This window comes from Stegastes partitus, unplaced genomic scaffold (genome assembly GCF_000690725.1).
Source record: "Stegastes partitus isolate 25-593 unplaced genomic scaffold, Stegastes_partitus-1.0.2 Scaffold65, whole genome shotgun sequence".
Classification (NCBI taxonomy): domain Eukaryota; kingdom Metazoa; phylum Chordata; class Actinopteri; family Pomacentridae; genus Stegastes; species Stegastes partitus.
In genome coordinates this window covers 633,316-646,073 of record NW_007577796.1, presented here as the reverse complement: position 1 = coordinate 646,073, position 12,758 = coordinate 633,316, and the positions used below count along the sequence as shown (strand labels likewise).

At 39.4% G+C, this 12,758-nt stretch overlaps 1 protein-coding gene across 1 annotated transcript in view; it reads right to left on the bottom strand.

Annotated features, from left to right (window-relative positions):
* Nucleotides 1-40: 40 nt before the first annotated feature.
* Nucleotides 41-12,758, bottom strand: part of appl2 (adaptor protein, phosphotyrosine interaction, PH domain and leucine zipper containing 2) — a 19,299-nt gene continuing 6,581 nt past the window's right edge. Inside the window, exons 9-21 of the mRNA XM_008276117.1 lie at nucleotides 12,576-12,658; nucleotides 12,204-12,356; nucleotides 9,424-9,612; nucleotides 9,288-9,330; nucleotides 8,964-9,020; nucleotides 7,573-7,667; nucleotides 6,515-6,664; nucleotides 6,232-6,284; nucleotides 5,863-6,037; nucleotides 4,345-4,381; nucleotides 4,099-4,254; nucleotides 3,944-3,991; nucleotides 41-3,433 (exon numbers count right to left, since the gene is read on the bottom strand). Of these exons, the coding sequence (XP_008274339.1) occupies nucleotides 3,302-3,433; nucleotides 3,944-3,991; nucleotides 4,099-4,254; nucleotides 4,345-4,381; nucleotides 5,863-6,037; nucleotides 6,232-6,284; nucleotides 6,515-6,664; nucleotides 7,573-7,667; nucleotides 8,964-9,020; nucleotides 9,288-9,330; nucleotides 9,424-9,612; nucleotides 12,204-12,356; nucleotides 12,576-12,658 (1,371 nt within the window). The 3' untranslated portion in view covers nucleotides 41-3,301. The remainder of the gene's footprint in view (nucleotides 3,434-3,943; nucleotides 3,992-4,098; nucleotides 4,255-4,344; nucleotides 4,382-5,862; nucleotides 6,038-6,231; nucleotides 6,285-6,514; nucleotides 6,665-7,572; nucleotides 7,668-8,963; nucleotides 9,021-9,287; nucleotides 9,331-9,423; nucleotides 9,613-12,203; nucleotides 12,357-12,575; nucleotides 12,659-12,758) is intronic.

Sequence of the window (12,758 nt, the reverse complement as noted above, 5' to 3'; positions counted from 1 at the left end):
GTAAAGCTCTTTTGTGAGGTAAAGAAAACACAACATTTACTTGAGTAAGAAAAATGACATATTTATTAAAGATTGCATGTTAACATTGGTCTTTAGAAAACTAGGACAAATTAAGTGCAAAGCCTGATGGGAAGTGAATTCTGGCAACTTCTGCCATTTACAGAAAGAAAAGCAGGAGAAAGAGAAAATGCAGTCCTTGCTATATTATGGAAATGCATTTTCGACACCATGAGTACCCAGATTTTTCCTGACGTTGCATTACTTACAAAGCAAAAAATATATCAAGACTGTGCAGCACAGCTGTAATGTGTGTAATGGGCTGCAGAGTAAGAGGATTTAGTTTCTTGACGGTAAAGTTGGAGCAAATCTTCTCACCAGAGAGAAAACACAGACATGTTTACATTATCCAGCTGGAAAGAACTTCCTGTAGACTGACGCACTACGCGTATTTGTATGCATTACTGTACTTTTATTATTGGTGTGATTGAAGGCTCTCAGTCATCACCTGAGGAGGGAGGATATAGGATGAATAAAACAGTCTGTACAACACCACACATCCTGCTCATATGATTTACATCAGGCAACAGAAAGAGAAAGTTTAACATTTAGGGAAATGCTCTTGTTGACTCTCTGGCAGAACGTCAGTGAAGTTACCATTTACATATTTATTCTCGTGGTTGCTGGGGGCATCGTGAGTACTTGAGTCACATCTGGGAACCCTGCCATTTTGAAACAGCAGCATCTGACATGTTGCACGGATTACAGTTGGCTTCTTAGTGCGAGAGTCACTCTCCCAGTGCTCTAGTGAATTTGAATGCCTCTTTGACTACATTCTGCCCTCCAGACTTGGCACTTCTACAACCTTCTTAGGTCAGCTGGCAGGTGATCCTCATTATGTGTTCACACCTGAATCGATAACTGCCATAAATATCCACACCTCTAGTCCGTTATATTTTACCTGAATATGCTGACAGTTTTCAATTAGCTACTGTAGTCGCTCCAAGCGGGCCATCCTTTACACAGCAGTTATGTCTAGTGTCAATATTTAGCTGCTATAATTAGCCCTCTGTAAGAAATGTGTGGGTGCAACACACTTTAATTTAGGTGTGCATAAATTATCTCATAATTATGAGATAATACTGCGCTGCAAACACCTCAGAACTAAAAATCTCCAACCTAATTTGCGGAAAAAGTATGATGGAATGGCTTCTGAGGTGAGAGCTCTGCGTGGGAGGCTTGGGCCAATTTCATGTAAAAGTAGATGCTCTGACATCAGTCAGATGGCAGCATCCACAAAAAGTCAACATTACTTAGCCTGTGTACAACATCTAACCGTACATGTAAGGCTGTTGCGTGAAATATTCTTACTAAACTGATGTGAAATATGTGTGACGAACTCTGTCACTTGTTCAATGTATCCAGTGAAGCTCAGCTGACATAAACATTCATGTGCTGCTTGCTGCCATAAAAAGCTGAGTTTCTTGCTGTCAGCCATGTTGATTGCCTGCATATGACATTGTTAATGTGTGGAACCTTTCCAGTGAGGAGTTCGGAAGTTCAACTTGGAAATTTTCAGACTTCTGAGTTGAATGAAACGCAGCTTTCATCTGTCAGCACCCTTGCGTTAAACAGCGAGGTGGTGTCGTTACACTTGCTTGTTGTACACAAATGAGCTACAACGTATAGCAGTTATGCAGATTAGTCTTTTCTGACTCCCTGTAAGAAAGTGAAGAAGTGCATTTTCCCAAAGTGAACTATTCCTTTTAATTACCATATGTATAGTCACAGCACTAGAACAAGAGCTCCTAAGTGAAATAGCCATACTTTGTCCTCATTTCAACGTGCTTCTGCCTCTGACATACCAAATAGAGTAAGAAAAAGCAAGCCGACAAGCAAACGCACTGGTCAACACAACGTTCAACGCCAAGTCACTTTCTTTGACCTCCTCTGTACAAAACATGTCACACTGACACAATACATGGGCTTCCACTGTCCACCGAGATTAGTGTTGCGGCTCGGACGGGTCGAAACGGAACGGACCTGCACCGGGATGCAGAGGGAAGGAAGAATTTCACAGATCACTTTCCCATTGCTTGGATTATCATTCATATGTATGAGCGAGGAGCAAAATTGCTTTTCCATGAGTGCATGATACCCCACTGTGGTCTGCCTTCATGCGTTACTGTGACATTTCAGTTGTTTTTTTTTTTTTCTTTTTTAGTATAACAGCTCAGTGCTCGAGAGTAGAGACTTTAATCTTCTGCAAAGGGAACAAGAGAGAGCAGCATTATTTAATCATGCACCGCAGCAGACCTAGCATATTGACTCTGATTAAACATTGTATAGACACTCGGAGAGATCATATTTACAGACTTTAAAGAGAAGGAGCACAAAGTAGTTTTTGGGCTGCTCAATGAGGAACTGACAGAGATAATCTTAAGACTTGTTTTGTACAGTTGGTAGCATAACAGTAATTCAGTTTAGAGGGAACGCTAACGATAGTCAGGGCAGGAGGGCAGAAAGAACACTCATGCCGACTGTGTCCTGTGTGCTTTAAGACACAAATGATCTGCTAGGATATCGATAATAGCACACTATGCACTAACTGCTCTGGAAAAAGGAGCTGACATTGTCCTAACCTACTTTTTAAGTCCTTCATTGTCTTTAAATCCTTCAAAATTTGTGCATTCTTTACACATCAGGTGTTATTATTAAACAGATACAACCCTTGGAAGTGCAATTTTTTTTCTTTTCTTGTACATGAATAATCAAGAAATAAACACCAAAGTAGTTGCATATGAGCCTTACGTACAAGTCAAAGTAAAGGATTAAACTCTCCAAACACAAACACTTCAAACTATGTAAACCTAAAATAAATGTAAACCTAAACTGAAGCGAATGATTCACCACCTTCTGTTAGGTGGACGGGGATATTAGAAAACAATGAAACACAACCAGTACCTATGTAATGTCCCTTTTGATGTGCATGCCACCTACAGTGGTGTTAAAAACAATGACAAAACTCCAAATCCAAAGACCCGTGCTACAAGTGATACCATGGAAAAGCATATCTAATGAAGCGCATAGCCAACCTGCTGTCAGCGTCTTCCGCTTTTAGCACAGCAAAAAGAGATGAAGTAGTAGTAACACAGGGTCAGTGGAGGTGAACTACGCTGTCTAGTCTCGGTGTTACAGTACCAGAGTTAGGGCTAGGGGTCTTTATCCAGGGAAACTGTTCCCTCCTGGGCAAAAGTCGGACTGTGATCCTGTTGTTGCTTTTCTTTTTTGGTCCTAACTGGAGCTAGGCCTCCGACTCCAGATCTTCTTGTCCTGCTCCGTTGGTCGTGTCGCCCGTTTCAGGCTCCAGGAGCAGGAACTTGCCATCGTTGGTTAGAGGCATGTTCTTCATTAGCTGGGCCAGGGCCTCTGGGTCCTTGTTAAAATGAAAAACACAGCACCACTGAGCAAGATTCTACATCATTGTGTTTGTAAATTGCTCAAGCTGTGGCAATAAATTCTGATTATACCTGCTCTGTCACCTGTATGCCATTAGGGCTAGGGAAGGTAAAGTGTTCCCTCTAGTGGGTGTGTTCCAACTTATCTTCATTAATATCTCCAAATTAGAGATGTTTCTGTTGTTGCCACTAAAAACACTACCCTTATTCAGTGCTATGAAACCTAAACCTAACAAAGTAATATAATAAAACTTCAAACGAAGTATTATTGACATAATATGGCTGAGATTAACGGAGAACATTTCCATCTCACATAGAAAAATTACCATGAGATCACTTTTCTTTGCCATGAAGAAGTATGCTATTTATTTCTTTGTGTTTTACTTTTACCTTTTGTTTATAACTTTCAAAATAACCTTTTAAATTACACCACCTTCTGTAAATACATAACGATAGCTGTTTTCGTTGTTTCTGTTTGATGGCGTTACCTTCTTAGCTTCTGTAATGTCCTTCGCCAAGTTTATGGTGTAACATATCTGTGAAAGAAGACAAAAAGACACAGGTGAACATACACGCTGTGCAACCCTTAACATGTTTGCCCTCCTTGACATAAAATCAGTGTTGATCATGTTGGTGCATCAACCTTTTCGCCTTCTGTGTTGCTCTCAAAGACAAAGGTGCTAAAGGAAGGCTCTCCCTCCTCATCTCCGTCGCTCCAGTCTCTGCTTTCCACCACGAATCCCATCAGCCTCCCGTTCTCTTGGTGGGCTGCAAACTGACACACCTCCCCAAGCTGGAACTGAGACATGAAGGATGTTGAGAAAGGGAAATTGTTTTAAATGTGGTAGGAGTCAAAGTACGGACACCATGACCTTTTTGTGATACTTACACTTATTCTCGTAACTTGAGTCTGTGGGTCAATCAACCTGTTGAAAAGAGAAAATTGAATTTTTTTAGATTTTGTTTTAACACCGATTTTCAGGGACAATCATCGACAATGTGACTTCTTCTTTGAGTGACTGAATCTCACCATCTTGTTAGAAGGTATTGCTTACACAAGGTAAAATCTCTGGCATACGTGAAAATCAATCATGGGTTACACGGCACCACGACATCCCATCCCCATCACCAAATGAGTTCTTTGCTACAGATGCTTTGATGGGACTTCAGAAGCTTCTTACTTCAAGGTCTTTTCTCTTTGTAGTCACTTCAGATAGTGATCTCCAGCACTGCTCGCCAACTTTTAGAAGGTTGTCCAGTTACAGTACCAAGGACGAACCCCAGAACATTTTTTTTCCTTTTTTTTATGACTCTTATTCAGCTTGAGACATGCACAGTCATGCAAACGTGAACACAGCTGTATGCACTCAGACATCTTGGATGTTACAAGCCAGGATTAAATGACAGCATTGCTTGTACACAAGGACATACAACAAGGTAAAGTTAGATAAACTGCAATATTAACAGAATGAGCTGTAAGACATGTTTTCATGTGGTAGACTAAAGGAATTCAAGACAACATAGCTATGATTGTTAAAAATGAGTACATGAACTGTTTTGCAGTGTTTCGTGTGGAAATATTGGAAAACACATTCTGGGGACATGTGTGACTGACTAATTTGCTGATAAGGGGGATGATATAGGTCATTTAATGTGGTAAACTTAATTAGATTGACATCTTCAATGGTTAATTGGCAAAAAAGAAACTATTTGTAACTAGTGGGAGAGGAATTGTGAAACTGTGACAGTGTTTAAACAATTGGAAGAATATAGGAATGTTATTTTTGTTGTCTTAACCGTTTTTCCCCCAGGCAAAAGGACCAAAATATAGTCATAGGAGCTTCAGTAGAAACCAACTGGACTGGATAGAAGACAGAAATGGCAATTGTACACTAATAAAGTAGTGTATTTGAATTCTTGAAAATAACAACTTGTAGATTTTCTCAAATGTTTTTTTTTTTTTTTTTTTTTTTTTAAACGTAGCTTTGCAGACAGAGATAAATCAAAGACCCAAAACTGTTAATTTCTTGGAATTCTCTTGTAGGTTCGACCTGAAGAAACCTCTTGGATGAGAGGTGAAGAACCTTCAAGGGAAATCCAGTCGATTTCTACTGATGCTCCTATGATTACCGTGACCTGGAAAACTGAAAATCTACTCAGATCAAAAAATAGCTGAGAAAACACAAGCAGCGTTATCCCTTTTTTCCTTTTTGTCACTTTACTATCAAAAGTAGCTTATTTTACACCTGCACTATGTGCCAACATTATTAAACATCAGCATTCTTGTTAGAAAGCATTAATTGAGGCATTTGTTTTAGCATTTTCTATCTATATTGGCAGACAGTGTCTGAATGAGATGACTTTGCTCTTAGAGGTGGTATTCATGTAAAAATGTGATAAATTCTACCTGATGCTACTGCTGGTGACCATGAGGTGAGACTCTGTGGTCCTGAAGATGTTGTGGATGGCTCGGGCAGCCAGCACCTGCCTCATGGCCTCGTAGATGACCTCTTGATTGTTGCCACAGCGAACCGCCATGGAGCCCAGGAAGCGTACAGCGAATACCTGCTGCAGGAGGGAATCTGCAGGAACATCATCCACACACAAACAAGTCAGCAACATAAAAAGCGCAAGGACAGGAAACAAACCAAAAAAACATCCATGCAGGGGAACAAATTCAAGGTACACAAAAGCACAAAAGAGTTTCAACTGAATTTAGAAAGTGCTTAAGACAGAATGGACCATTAAGATGCATTTGGAACAGGAAAACGGTTACCGTCACTGTCTGTTGAACAGTCATCATCTGTTTCTCCAAATGGATTTGTGCGTCTGTCAGGATGGGAGCACACACACCAGCAAAAAAACAAACAATTAAACCCCTGCGTTGAGCTATTAAGAAGCATTCAGCTTCCTGGAAATTATATAATAACCACAATGAGGCCAACGTTTCGGAAATTAGCATCATCGCCCATCAGTACCTCATCGCTGTCTGTCTCCTGCAAACAGAGCGAGCATAAACAAGCACCCACACAAACTTCCTGCCTCAGCTGTACCCTCACCTTCCTCCGGCTCTGTTCTGGTCCTGAAACTCTGAGGCAGGCAGCATGATGTCAAACTGAATGGGTGTCCCGGGGGCTATCAGGTCCTCTGGTTCCGGAGCAGCACCACTTTTCTGGGAACCACTAGCGTATACACCTCCTGGCTTTGCTCTACAGGAATAAGACAGAAAATGAAGGTAAGTTTGGAGAAATGCAACAAGTAAACCTTCCCAAAAAACACAACTCAATTAGGGATAAGTTCACTTTTTTTTTTTTTTTTACAAGTATACCTTAAAAACAATAATTCAAACAGCGATCCTGACTAGCCATGAAAAGGTTCAACCAAATTCTATTCCTAAATAGACAAACTGAAACAGAAAAATACTCTTAGTTAAACAGATTCATAATGGCTTTGGCTGAACTTCAGAGTGGATTTTTGGTCTCTAATAACTTACACTGCAATTGTTTTGGAAAAGTCTATATGTGTCTAAGCAGTTAGCCAAACAGAAGCCAGTGATACAGAGCAGTGTGACGCAAACTGCAAAGTAAAGCTTCATCTGAGTAAAATATTTACGTCCAGCACACATGCATTAACAATGATGAGTGCCAGGCCACTGATGTTATATCTAAAGTCAGGAAATGAGCTCTAAGGCTAAATGATCAACTATTTTACAGTACATGTAGCTAAATCCGACTTTACGCTACACACAGTATTCATGTACAGCTGCTGGCATTGTTTTTCCTTTCCTCCTGACACAAACTGACTTCATACTAAAATTGGTCTAGATCAACAACAGATACATGAAATGAAATGAATGAAAAATACTTTATTCATCCCAGAAGGGAAATTCAATAATACATGCAGAGGAAGCTGTCTTATTATGATTAAAAAAATAGTATTTCACAATAAATACTAAAGTAAAGAGACAAAACAATGCCAAAAGTATATTGCATACAATGTTGGTCTGTAATTTTCAAAATGACGGACTTGCTACAGTAAAATGATTTAATTCTAAACTTCAGGAGACTAACAGTGAGTTGCGTTCTGAATAAAGTCTTACACAAGTGACAGGCCTGACCTGTCAGGGTTGGGCGAGCCTTCTTGTCTCTTCTCAAAGCTGGTGATGGGGGTGACTGCTTGGATGGCGGTTTGGTTTAGTCGGATGGCCACAGCCTAACATCAGGAAATGGAGACATTGCAGCATGTCTTTATTAGTCATTTAGAAATCCTCCACACTGTAAATACTCCTAAAATATTACCTACCAGTTCTCGACAGTATCTTAACCTCGTGTTTGCTTTGTACCATAAACAGCAGCATCAATCTCTCAAAAAAGCACATAAGGTTTTCTGGTTTTTCTATCTATTTCTGGGTCCACGTTTATATTAGGTGCAGGATTTGGGGGAACTAACGAAAAGATTAGTGTTCATCAGCATCCACCTATTCTTCTGTTCCTGAGTTATGCCATTGAATAATTGCCAAAAAATGCGTTATTGTGGAACATTAAGTTGTCACAGTGATAGTTGACGTTTGACCTTATACGAATCAGATGGACGGATGAACAATCTGAAAACACAACGCCTCCGAACACGTCTATCGCCAGAGCAGAGGCACAAAAACTGTTGACAAAGTAATCCTTCCTTAAGCTGGATTGTAAATTTGAAAATAATTGGAAAATAATTATAAATCATGCTTTAATATACATGAAAAAAATGGTCAAATATTGCAGAGGATGTTATATGTTAAGGATTTCTTAAAGAGCAGGTTTACTCGCTCCAATGAGCTATTATTATATAATTAGTTGAATCTAGGATGTTAGATTTTTTATTTTTTTTTCTAATTTAAATCATTAAGACACACAATAGAGACCATTAGTGACAGACGTAAGGGTGCATCAGTTTTCCCACAAACACCCACGCCACGAGAAAATGAAGGCAAATTGTACAACTATACCAATTAGATAAACTACGTAAGCTGTGTCTGAAATTATTCTCCATCTGCTGCTGGGCGCGCCATACATAATTAGAGCTTTACATATGTTACTCAATTCTATCCAGTACCCTCATCCTTTCTCAGAGTGGTACCATTTTCAGTAGTTTCTATAGTGGGAATAAATACCCATTTATTAGACCCTACATTACTGTGCCTTTGCTCCTGACATGACAAATATGTCATTTTCAACAGGGCAACAGTGCACCTGTTAGTGGTGACACAGATTAATGATTAGTGTCTGAAATCTCTTTTTACTTTTTGTGTTGCAAACTACCAAGTGATTACCATATAAGGAAAATAAATAAGTGAGAAAGAGGGCAATCATTGACAAGAAAAAGCAGTACATTTTCATAGAGCCACTGCCTATTCCACTCATAGTAATATGGGTGAAGGTTTAAATAACTTTGAGTTTTATCCTTCGCTGTCTGGTTTAGTTGATGTCTGGTGTGCATCTATGTGGGTGTGCAAGAAGCCTTTACCTCTGGGTTGTCAGTCAGGTAGATCTGTCTGGAGATGTTGTTCACAGTGCAAATCCACTGAGAAAGAAACACAGACATCAACCTTAGGACTTCCTCTAGCTCCGGCACGAGCAGCCTGAAATCACTTGACTGATACCAGCTGTGACAGGCCAGTCAGATGTGTCCAAGCACAAAACCAAATATGAAAACCACACAAATGAGTCTTGACAGCTCCTCCATTGTTCTATGGCAGCTAGTTGTAGCAGCAAGATATCTTTGTGATGTAGATGCAAAGCAATAAAGGAGATCAAATACAGCTGTTTAAACTGCCTCTCGCACACTTACTTCTTCATATTCCTTTTTGCTCTCAGCTTGTAGAATCATTGACCTGGGGGCATGAAAAAATTACGGAGGGAATTAAATAAAATAAAAATGTTTGTGTATTCGTCGCATTGTTTGAAATAGATAAAAATGTACATACGTTTTTCCTGAGGGGGAGGTTATCTGAAAACAGTAGCGTCTATCCTCACACTCCACAGCCATTACGGAGCTGTTGTCCAGGTCCAGCACCATGCCCCCTGCCACGGCCCCACGTGGCTGGCACATGAGGTTCCCGCCCTGGGTGAAGAAGTATAGTCGGTCCCAGGCTGTGGTCACCAGGCCTGTTTTACTGGAGAAGAAGAAGTAAAAGTATATGGATCAAGGCCATAAATAAGCTGTAAAAGTAGTATTTGGACTTCGTTTTTGTCTGTCAGGGTTCTGTGCTTGAGCTCATTCAATCTGAAATAAAACCATGGCTATGACAATAATACACATAAGCATATGGCATCTGGAAAAGTGTAAATATGTAAACTTCTGCAAGGCATACAACCGCTTGGAGAGGTGTACTGCTTAGTAAGTACTGCATATGCCACCAGTAAAAGACAAGATCTGATGTGGTCTGTTGCACCAGGATCAAAACCTGGTACCAGTTTGTACCACTTTAGTAGTACGTATGGTTATACTTAGACAAATAATCACCAATGAATACTGCTGTCCCTGAAGGATGTATTCAAATAATCATTTCAGAACTAGTTTATTTTCTGCAGGATAATTTAACTCAACCTCCACAGGACAAGTTGTTGTGGCTGATCAGTTACTAATGACAACACACATTTACTTTACATTTTCACAAAGTTAACATGAAGCAGCTTGTTGAAAACCAATTAAATTAAAGATAATATGTTGGGAATTTTTACCCATGCTATGTTGTTTAACTTCACACCGTGTTTTACAGACATTTATTAGCTCTGGGAAGCTAATGTCACACACATTTCTAGAGCAGCTTGTAGCAATAATGACAACAACACACACCACATTAAGGTAAAGTAGGTCTACAGGTGGAGAGATATGAGGTCTAATAATATTAACCCACAGTAATGGTTAAAAGTAGAGAGGCCCCCTAACAAAATTAATACTAGCATAAAAAATAATGTTTGCCTGCTTCACAACACTGACACTCTCTCATTCTGGTTATTAAAAATATTGATATTAACATGGATAAAAAAAATACTGCTCTTTTCTCAAAATATACCACTGAAAACTCAATTTCAATCCAAAAGGCATCTGTCTGCTCCTTTATCAGTGGCCACTAACATCCACACTCTGCACAAACCTCAGCAATATTCATTAACCTGCTATGAACACAGAAACATGTTATTTATTTGTGCAGTTTCATGGCAGAATCATCCACAGCCTTCATAACATCCATATAAATCTGACCACTTTGCTTCAGCATATTCTGCATATTGAGTTAAAGCAGGTGTCCTTCTAGGAAAAATGAACATTCCACAGAGAGAGGAATATTCTCAAATCATAAATCAGCTTCACACGTTGATTAATTAACATTTTATGGTAAATGGGCTAGTATACCTATGGTTATACAAAGAGATCTTGATTAATTTGCATTTATTCTTGAATGAATCACAAGATGTTCCACATGGCTTTAATTCATTTTATATTTAATGATGTTTTATTTATTCATAACTTTAGTACAGGCGAACTTCATTTCCTGTAACAGCACTTTAAAGGGATAGCCTATAAGTCTAAATGTTACCCAGTGTGGTCCACTAAATGATAATATTCTAAAAAAGAACAAACTATTATATTCAGATTGTGAATCATCAGCAGTCTGGTCATGCATTACACGTACTTGTTCATGGTAAAGCTGCAGTGAACCGTTAACGAGAATCCTCCAGTTTCACACCTGACCAAATCATGTTTGTGTGGCTTTGAGGCTGCTGTATTTTACTGTTAAACGAAACCTCTCTCCCACCATTAAATGCCAGGTTTGTCGTCAACCGCTTTTCCGTTCGGTGTTTGATTTCTCGGCTTGTTTTGGTTTTGAATATGTTTTGACTATTAATGTTCTATGTGCCAACATAAATAAGCTACAATGCAATCGAACTGTGAGTCACTTCCTTTCAAAAGTGAGCTACGTCTGTGTGACTCATTTGAATTGCTCATCTGTAAGCCGTCTTCTCGTACGTTCTGTTCACAAAATATTCACAAATAAAATATCTTTGATAAATATTGAAGCGTACGGTTCGCGCTGCCACGGGTGACTCAGACCCTGAATATTGAGAAACCATTTCAAAAAGTAAATGTTCTCTGGCCTCAGCTCCATTTGACAAGCGTTTGAGGCTGCTGGCAGTGTGTGTCATTAAACAGAATGGCATTCTGAGGAAACCTTTTCTCTGGTGTCACAGACATTTGTCAAAGACCTTGGATGTATATGAGGGAGAGACAGAGTTTGACAGCTCTGACATTTTACTAAATCACAATGCGAGCTACGCTGCAGTTTTATCCCCTGAAGCCATTAAAGAAGTTTCCCTTCTCATACATCTACTCTACAATAAGCTGACAGCGCACACTGTCAACATGTTACCTGACCCACCTTGTCTGCTGTGACAGACTTATTGTTTACTGTGTTCATGCATATTTTTTGCAACTTTGGCATGAGAAGCAAGAATCATTTTTCTGGTGTGTTTGGCTGTTTAGACATTCCAAATCTTCTGCAGTCACTGTGTCCAAATTCCACCATGTATTGCATCACAATTTATTTTTGGACAAAATCTGAAATGATTTAAAAGCCTGTTTCTTGGCTGTTCAGTTCATTTACTTCCAAGACACCCTTTAATATACCGTCTGGCAGACACACTGCATAAATAGCAGGTAACCTTGGATTTCAGATAGGACCATAATGAGTGTAATTAATCTTACTTTCTAATGTTGAGGTAGCCAGCCTTCTGGATGAGTGTGCGATTGACAGGCTCACTGTCCTTATCTGGCATGTAGACGGTGTCTTCCACAGACAGAAGCTCCCTCTGGCACACACGCATGGCCTCCGCCTCAGAGTCCAGCTGGGCCTGGATGCTGGACAGAAAAAGTGTTTTTATGCAGGCGAAATTTATTGAAACTAACTTTCAGAAAATAAACTGACATAAAAATATAGGAGTTTCAGAAACTGACACTTAAAAATTATTTCCTTTTAGGTTCATACACAACAAGCCACTTTACATTGTTCATACCAAAGTTATGGTTCATTACTTGTACTGTAGAGACAGAAACTAATATTATTGGGATTTTCTTTACCTTTGTGTCATGTTGGACACAGAGGAGAGAAAATTGTCCATCTTCTTTGACACCAGCTCAATGCCTTTCTTGAAGAAGCTGATCTGAAAAGGCAAGAGATAACAGTAAGTCACATATATTTTATTTTTAGTGTTGCTCACATGGAAAAGTGCAACTACTGATCCTTTTTTATCTCCATTTCAT